We start from the raw sequence: 9,561 nt of genomic DNA, 5'->3' as shown, positions 1-9,561 counted from the left end.
AGTCTCTTCTTCTTCTTCTTCTTCCCTTTCTTTTTATGCTTCACCTTTTCCACACTCCACTGTTTACGTAGCATGTGAACAATTTTGCTTAATATTGGTGTCGCACCCTCGTGAGAGCTCGATGTCGCAGCGACCCTTCCCAGGATCGTGTATTGATTTTGGTTTTTTTTGTTTTATGAAAAAAAGAGTTGCCACCTAGTATTATGGTCACTAGGAAACCTAACTGGTCTTTCAAAGATTTTAAGACAAGGGACTGGTTGCATAAAAGGAATGTTTTAGCACCCCTAGTATGCCCTACCTAAGGTAAGCTGCTTGGTGTTTTGTTTGTCTTATAATTGCTATGGTGTTGGTGTTCTCTAATCCCATCAGTTTTTGTAGGATAAATTTGCTACGATGAACAAACTTGAGTTCAAAGTCTAAAAATAAAGAATCATTGGCCAATGTGGATCATACCTTAGGTATGTCTACAAAGTACCAAGGAGAACCAATACAGATCTCTTGAAATCTGTGTTTGATTCAAACTAAATTTGCAACTCACAGATTAGGAAACAACTAAGATAGAAATCCAAGGAGATTCAATGTGCTTAAAAGTTCAGTTTTTCTTAGTATTTCAAGTGTTTATGACTCAAAAAATCGCAAAGAAGAGAAACAACAACAATAATAAAAATAAAAAAAAACTAAGTTAGAAACCTAAGGAAATTTAAGGTGCTTTAAAAGCCTATTTTTTCCTTAATATTTCATACTTTCATGACTCATGAACCGTGGAACAAAAATTGAAATATCCCCAATTATAATTGAGGTTTCTTTCAAGGATGTGCAATTAAATTGTTCTAAATAACATTTTGGGCATAAATATATCCTTATGATAAAAATGAATAAGTTGTATTACTCTCAGCAATATTTTGGACATTTACCTTTCATGGGTTTCTTTGTCCTTATATTATTAAGGGATAATGACGTATTATTCCTAAAAATATATTTTGGATATTAACCACTTAATGTTTCTTTTTCCAAATATTAACAGTGAATAATAACAGGTTATTTATAATAATATATAAGGGTAGTGGCTGTATGTAGCATACAAGGAAAACATTTAAATTTTTTTAAAAAAGAACAAGTATCACAATTAATTGCAATTAAAGACAACAAACCATGTACATATATTCTCAAAATTTGAAAGGAGAAAAAACAAATTACACACACACATATTCATTTTTACTATGCTCTACTCACACATCATTTTTACATGATATAATTCAGAAATTGCAAAATAGGCCCAAATATTCAGCAATTATAGAGGAATACTTTTGGGAATGCAAGAACAGTGGTGGCGTATCTGTTCCACGCGCCGAGGCCACTGGCGGGGCGTGGGTTCACGCACCACCGCAGGAAAAAACAAGGGACAGGTGAAGTGTGAGACCAATGCACTGCCACTGTTCCTGCAACTCGGAAGCTTCCCAACACTGTTCCTGAATTTCTAGCAATTTCTCCAGATTAATTTGTGAATTTTAGGAGGCCTATTTTGTAAATTATAAATGTCTATTGTGTGTGTGTGTGTTTGAACTGTTTTGAATTTTGGTGATATCTAAAAAATGTAATTGTAGCTTGTGTTAGTAAAATATAATAAAACAAATGTGTGTGTGTGTTTGTATTTTCTTACATTTTTTTGAATATTTAAAGCCAAAAGGACAAAAAAACATAGAGATTATGGATGCTGCCTGGATTGCCCATCTCTACTTTAAAGAGGTGGCTCATTTAAATGAGATTCCTAAGTTCATTACATTTTAATTGAAAGTATTTTCACCATAACACACGAGTTGTGAAAAAATTCTTCTGCCTTTCAAGATAGGTGAACCCTGTCAACGCACCTACATAAACCTTTTCTATAAAGAATTTATTTGGGCACACGAACCCATAATAAATTCGAAACACTAGATTTATTCACATGAATAAATCTTCATCCGATGACAAACAAGCTGCGGGTTTAAAAACTCATCAAAACCCTTAAAACATATTTAGATCATACAATGCAGCTTACCTCGAGTGGGGTGTGCTAAGGGTGCTACCTCAGGTAAGGTGTACTAGGGGTGCTGTTGCGATGTCGCGGTCGCACAAATAAATTACCCTAGCTTAAAACACAACATACAAGATAGTATAGACCAAGCAAGGGGTGGATCCCACGAGGAAGGTTCAAGTCAGATTTTTATGCTATACATTATGCAATTTGGAGGTTTGGTTTGTGATTATCTAGACTATGACAAAATCAAACAATCAAGCAAAAATTAAATAAAACTAAAATTTATTAAGAAAACAAACCTTGGTCACAAATAAACATCCACCTACAGAAATTAGAATTGATCATAGAAACGAGACGTCAATTTATACTGAATATCTATATTTTTTATGTTGATTAGTTAACTGATTCATTGTATAACTAATCCTAACCATCAAACAACCACAATTTCCGCACTAGTAATTTAATTCAATAGCAGCCTTAAGAACTAGATGAGTTGATTAATCTAGACAACATAATTGTTCGTAGTCTATGTTTGATTTGATCAGTCGAATGTTCTCTCTAATATTACTAATCTAGACCTACCACAATTATTAATCTCAGTTGCTTCACAAGTTTATATACCACAACTCCAGTTTTGATAACAAACTTAGTAATAGATTGTTCACAATAATAACTTAGAGTCCGCTCTAGTAATTAAAATAAACAATCATAGGAAATAAGCATAGGAGAACAAACATATTCATTCATCATATAAACTGGAAAGTAAAGGTAAAATAGATCTCATAGTTCTTGAAATCCGAAGGTTTTTGTGTCCTTACAACCAAGAAAAAGAGTTTAGCATTGCATTTCTATTCAACAGCTAACCAAAAAAAAAAAGAATGCATGAATTCGAGTTTGTGGGAGAAAGGGTTTATGTTCCTCTCTTCTAACCATCCCCCTCTCTTCCTTCTCTCTTTCTTTTTATATAATAGGAAACCCAAGTCTCTATTTTACAAAATAGTCCTCCCTTAAATAGACAGTTTACATTTAAGTACTTCACTAACTATTTTTCTAAAAAAGGAAAACTAACCCTGCATGAAATCTTCAAGTTATGGATGTCAGTTTGGATGCTTTGGGACGTAATTTGGACTCGTTTCTTCACAAAACTTGTTTGCTGGCAGAATTCATCTGTCATCTTAAAAAAATCATATCTCCATCATATGAGATATGTTTTGGATTAAATTTGGTGCGTTGATAGGTCTTTAAGTCAGAAATTCAAACAAATTGATTTTGCATCAAATGGACTTCTTTAGCTCAAGATATTCAAGTCGAAATAACTGAAGGTCAACACTAGGTGATTGCGAGATTTGACTTTGAAGGCTACGATTTCTATGCTCTTCTTTATTTTATTTTCTTAACTTAGATGTCCAGAAAGGTATGGATGTTAGCTTTTTAATACCATTAGAATCAATTCATTTCAACCTTTAGAGCTCATGCTCTGCACAAAACATGGACTAAAGGTCAAATTTGACAATTATCTCTATTTTGATTCTTTTTACATATTTCATCCAAAAGTGCCTACAAAACATAAAACAAAGAATATCAAGGTATTTTATATATATAAAAAAAGGCAAAACACTAGTAAAATATAGGTGAAATTATTGAATAATATGGTTATATCAAGTGCTAATATCTTTATTAGCTACAACCAGTCTTTTACTTTTAAAGTTTTTTATAAGACCAGTACATTCAAGTTTCTTAACTATTCTGAATCAAATGATAATCTCTTGAGAATTCAACACCTCGTGTACATACGACTAACAATTATCCATAATACATGGCATCCCACATAAAAAATGTTATTCTAGAATAGTAGGGGTTGAATCTGATACTAGATTTATATAAAAAAAGAAATTAAACAATACTACTCCCATTTAAAAAATAAATAAATAAAACAAACCCATGAAAAAAGTAATGGAAAAGGGATGACAACTCACTCACAGAAAGTTAACTGACCGAGTAGGCTACAGGTTTTGGAATTATAGGGTTTAAGAAAAGATTAATGTTCAAATTAATGGTCCCCTACATAGAAACAGTGAGCTCATTGCTGAGCACCACCATCACATTTGTTCAGAGAGGAAAAACGAGTTTCATTGTATCAAACCTATAACTTTGTTTATCGTTATTTTAAAGTATCAATATTTTTACTCTTTCAAACCCAAGAACTGAAAAAAAAATATTAGAGTCCAGCATATTCTGGGCTGTAAGAAAATATAATACATGATATTGCATTTAAAAATGTTGCCAGTATTGAAGCTCATTTTGGCTTTGCAATGGGAGACAATTTTCTATTCCTAGCTTGATACTGATTGATTTCCCATAACAAGGTTGATGCAGAGCATTGAGCTCATTGCTATCAACTTCTACAATTTTATTTTATCAAATCGTTCACAAACCACAAAAAACAAAAGCAAATAAAATAATAATAATAATAATAAGCAAAGAGTACAATGAATGCGTACGAATAGCGCAATTTATGTAATTTTTTTTAATTGTCTTTTCAAAATAACTAATTAAGTAATTAAATGCGCTCTTGCATCGAAAGTTCTCATTCTTATTCGTGTTAGTTTGATTTCTTTTTCAATTTATTATATATGCAAGTTGAAGTACAATAAGCGAGACGGTGTGGCAGTGTGTTAAATAAAAGAAGAACGCCGTTCTCTTAGAAACGAAAAAACCACCTGACATGTGCAATATCCTTGTTGAAGATCATACATGAAGTTGATTGGATTTCTGTTTTAAAAAGGATACATAATTTAATCCAAAATCTTAACCTGGTCCTAAATCCAAAAATTTCTGTTTCTACAAAATTCAGCTTGTCTGTGCTTGGATACTTAGCTTCCGGGAAACAGGTTAGAGTGAAATAAAAAATTGCAAGTTGACAAAATCTTACGTTTACTAGAGAATTATTATCCAGTGACACCAACGTTCAATATATATTTCTTTTGGATGGATAGAATCAATCGAAGGACAGCTAATGAAGCCTAGAGGAACAGCTAATGAGGCCAAAATTAACCAGCAGAGGGAAAAGAATGGGAAGAGACAAAACCTAAAGCTTACTGAAGGCAGCAACTCTCTGGGTGTATATATGTATTCATCGTGCACCAAATGATCTCTCACAACAAATTAGTGGACTGAAGAAGCTGCGAGACTCTTTCCCTCCATCGACAGAGTGCACAATCAGATCCGAAGGAGATGATCACAGAGCCACTCTTGAGCAGCCCGAAGGGTGGCATAAGAGCCTTGTTTTTCATCATAGGTATTTAAAACACTTTCAGCAACTTATAGATATTTACGATTCAAGTAATGTGGTTTAAATTCATGTTTTGACAGCAAATGAGGCACTGGAGAGGCTAGCAAGTTTTGGGCTATCAACAAATATGATACTGTATTTGACCAGAGAGTATGGTATGGATGCAGCTAGCGGTGCCCAAATACTCTTCCTCTACTCAGCTGCTGGGAATTTCATGCCCATTATTGGGGCTTTTCTTGCTGATACATATGTGGGTCGATACCCGATGATCGGCTTTGGATGTATTGCGAGCCTTCTGGTAACATTATTTCTTTCCACTCTTGTCTTTCTATTTTTCTCCCTTCTGTTTGTCACAAAGACAATCATGTGTCCGGCCAACGGATCTATGCCTCGCTCACCGGCGATTCTCTCACAAACAAAAGTGGTTAACTAAGTCCATTGCTAATCTCAAAGGGGGGAAAACAGACAATTAATCTTGTGTTCATATATTTCGAATCATGATTTTGTTAGGTTAGTAGGTACCAATTGACTAGACTCCCACCTTGTAGTAGAGATTCACTGGAAAACATTTAATAATATGCTTTAGATTTAATATAAAATTATTCTTCAATGAGTTTTTAAATTGAAATAATTTTTAATATACTAAACGTGTTAATTTTTTTAATTAAATTTAAAATTTATAATATTTATAGTATAACCTCTACAAATTTTAAATTTAAAGGATTTTCATTTAAAATATATTGGAGTTAATATATATTATTTTTTTGAAAGGAACTCATTAATAGCAGATTATTATTATAACACCACGTGAGAGAGCCCGTAATTGATAAGTTTCATTTTCACTTAATTTTAAACACGATGTAAACCTCATTCCAACGTTTCCAAACACTGCCGCCTAAATTGAATCCTCCTCCACCAGTAATTTTTATTACTGGATGTCTATTAATTCCTTTTAACAGTTAGCTGATGAAAACAACAAGATTTTCATATAAAGTAAATAATATATTTCTGAATATTATTAAAGTAAGATATCTGCTTATGGATGGACCCATAGCTTGATTCGGAAGCCAATCTCACAAGAATTAATTAATAAATAAGCAATGAGATGCTGTTACGAAACCAAGGCTACTTGGGAAAATATACAGTTATCAGTCCTTACACACACACGTTTAATTATATATATATATTATTCTTAATTAAATCCTTTTATAAAAATCTTCAACAAGTCCTATTATCATGTGATGTCCAAATTGACAAATCTTCATCACACACACAACTAAAGTTGTTTGCACTTCTCTAATTAATACGAAGTTGAAGCCTAGAAGTAGGAATATTAAAAACATTCTAAAAACTTACGTAATCTTTGGATCATGAAAAAATTAACTGGAATCAAATAAATGTGCAGGAATGGTTCTATTGTGGCTGACAACAATAATTCCTGGGGCAACGGTGCCTTTGCGCCCAATTTAGTAGCAGATGCAGTAACGACGCGACGACAACCACAGCTTTTATTTTCTGAATATTTTTATTAATTGGAGTTTAGCTAACAAGCGATCGGGAAAATACATAGTAATCCATGCTCCCTGGCCCTGAACAAAATTCAATACAGTCCTGTTAAACATGCTGGTCCAATATTAGAAAGCTTCTTCATTACTATCTTGTTATTATCCTCGGCTTTGCAGTATTTTAATTTTAATGATTTGTTTTAAATCAAGAGGCCATGGGCTGGAAGGTAGTTCCCTCATGTTAATTTCTTATATATGTACAGGGAGATGGTGGTGGCTTTGAAAAACTCAGAGGGGATAAAAAATGATTTATTTTATTGAATCACTAATTCAATTTAGCTTAACCAAATAACGCCCATCTCTCTCTTTCTCTTTGAAAGTTCCTCTAATTCAATTCCTGAATTTTGGGTCAAAATAAAGTTGTTTGCACCTCTCTAATACGAGGTTGAATTTTGGAAAAACATTCTCAAAACTTTCGATTATGTCAAAATATTAACTGGAATCAAATAAATGTACAGGGAATGGTTCTATTGTGGTTGACAACAATAATTCCTGGGGCAACGGTGCCTTCTTGCGCCCAATTTAGTAGCAGATGCACTAACGACGCGACGACACCACAGCTTTTGTTTCTATATTTTTGCTTCGGCCTTATGTCTATCGGAGCTGGTGGCATAAGATCATGCTCCCTGGCCTTTGGTGCTGATCAATTGAGCAAGAGGGACAGCCTTAAACATGCTGGAATATTAGAAAGCTTCTTCAGTTGGTACTATGTTACATCCTCAGCTTCTGTATTTATTTCCATGACTTGTATAGTTTACATTCAAGATGCCATGGGCTGGAAGGTGGGTTTCGGAGTTCCTGTGGTTCTCATGATCCTGTCAACTCTTTCGTTCTTCTTGGCTTCTCCCATTTATGTCAAGCCAAAGGCTAAGGCAAGCTGGCTCATCGGATTTGCTCGAGTTCTCGTGGCCTCCTTTAGAAAGAGAAGGATTGAATTATCTTCACCAGACACGGATGAGCTGTATCATCATAGGAAGGGATCTGCACTTGTCGTGCCAAGTGAAAGAATAAGGTAATTAACCTACCTGTGAAGCACTCAAGAAGCTAATTTTATATATGATAGTTCCTTTAAGGATTTCCTTTTGTCTTATCTTGTCCTAGGTTTCTAAACAAGGCTTGTGTGGTTAAGAATCCTGAAGAAGACTTGATGCCAGATGGAAGAGCTTCAGATCCATGGCGTCTTTGTACAGTAGATCAAGTAGAAGAGCTAAAAGCACTAATAAAGATAATCCCAATATGGTCGACAGGGATGTTGGTGTCTGTAAATGTCTGTCAAAACTCTTTCTTATTACTCCAGGCATCCACTATGAACCGACATATCACTTCGAAATTTGAAATCCCTGCTGGATCATTCTATGCATTTATGTTGCTCTCTCTAACAATGTGGATTGCTCTATACGATCGCGTAATCATCCCTCTAGCATCAAAAATCACGGGAAAACCAACACGTCTCGGCTTGAAACAGAAAATAGGAATTGGGATTCTGGGCTCGGCTGCTTCCATGGCAGTACTGGCAATTATAGAGAGGGTGCGACGAGAAACTGCAATCAGGGAAGGAATTTCAGATATTCCTGACGCGGTTACGCACATGTCTGCAATGTGGTTATTGCCATTTTATTTCTTACTTGGATTTTCTGAGGCTATGAATGGTGTTGGACTGAATGAGTTCTTCTACACTGAATTGCCTAAAAGCATGTCTAGCGTGGCCTCGAATCTTTATAGTATTGGACTGTCTGCTGCAAGCTTGGTGGCCAGTTTTATAGTAGGTAATGTTCGTGGGTTTATTAGTGAAGCAAATCAAGAGAGTTGGGTTTCAAGCAACATCAACAAAGGACATTATGATTATTATTACTGGCTGCTTTCTAGTTTGGGTGTTGCTAACTTCATTTATTATCTTGCTTGTAGCAAGGCTTATGGTCCTTGTAAGGGGGGACAAAAGGGCATTACTGGAGATGTTAGGGAAGGATTGATTGATGATGATGATGATGATGATGTAGTTTAAGTTAACGTTCAGGATCTTTGTATGTTCGTTCTTAGAAATTTTCACTTCTCATTATTTCCTGGTATGTGAACTCCAATGTGATGTATTTTCTTTGTAAACAAAAAAGAATATATTATATATATGCAGCCAATCTAATGTGTTCCTGTAACAAAATTTATACATATATAGAAAATGTGGTCCAAATCTAGATAGGGACCAATAGGGATTGAGGTGCTATGGAGGACTCATGGCGTATTGGTGTCGGTGCCCTCTTGTGCAAGTGGTTGTTGGCTTTTTCATGACATTGAAACAAATAATTAATGAACAATAAGTTGTATTTCTAGTGATATTACATTATAGAATGTATAGCATGTAAATAGAAAATTATACAAGGATTATTCCAATATTATAATTCCTACAGTTACCATGGTGTTCTATCACATATATATAAATATGAAGGTTGTTAAGGCACAAGCTAGGACATTCTATTATATCATAGCCCTAAATTAACTAAAACACTTTCATCACAGCTCTCTTTGCACAATGAAACAGCGGCCTATTACTTCTTCTTCTTCTTCACTGACGGTGCAAGCTCCCTCTCCTGCTGCAGCACCCCTGTTTTCCTCTGCCATAGCACCCCTGTCTTTCTCTGCTTCTGTTCTACCGTGGCCACAACCTACTGCTGGTCGTCACGCTCTCTTCAACT

The 9,561-nt window shown here is 34.7% G+C and overlaps 1 protein-coding gene across 1 annotated transcript; it reads left to right on the top strand.

The window, feature by feature from the left end:
• Nucleotides 1-5,034: 5,034 nt before the first annotated feature.
• Nucleotides 5,035-8,992, top strand: LOC118032795 (protein NRT1/ PTR FAMILY 1.2). Its single transcript, XM_035037580.2, has 4 exons — nt 5,035-5,315; nt 5,390-5,607; nt 7,333-7,886; nt 7,976-8,992. Exons 1-4 carry the CDS (start codon nt 5,252-5,254, stop codon nt 8,874-8,876), a joined length of 1,737 nt encoding a protein of 578 aa, XP_034893471.1. The 5' UTR covers nt 5,035-5,251; the 3' UTR covers nt 8,877-8,992.
• Nucleotides 8,993-9,561: the final 569 nt, after the last annotated feature.

This window comes from Populus alba, chromosome 18 (genome assembly GCF_005239225.2).
Source record: "Populus alba chromosome 18, ASM523922v2, whole genome shotgun sequence".
Lineage (NCBI taxonomy): Eukaryota > Viridiplantae > Streptophyta > Magnoliopsida > Malpighiales > Salicaceae > Populus > Populus alba.
The sequence above is the reverse complement of the archived record's forward strand: the minus strand, read 5'-3'. Positions and strand labels throughout refer to the sequence as shown.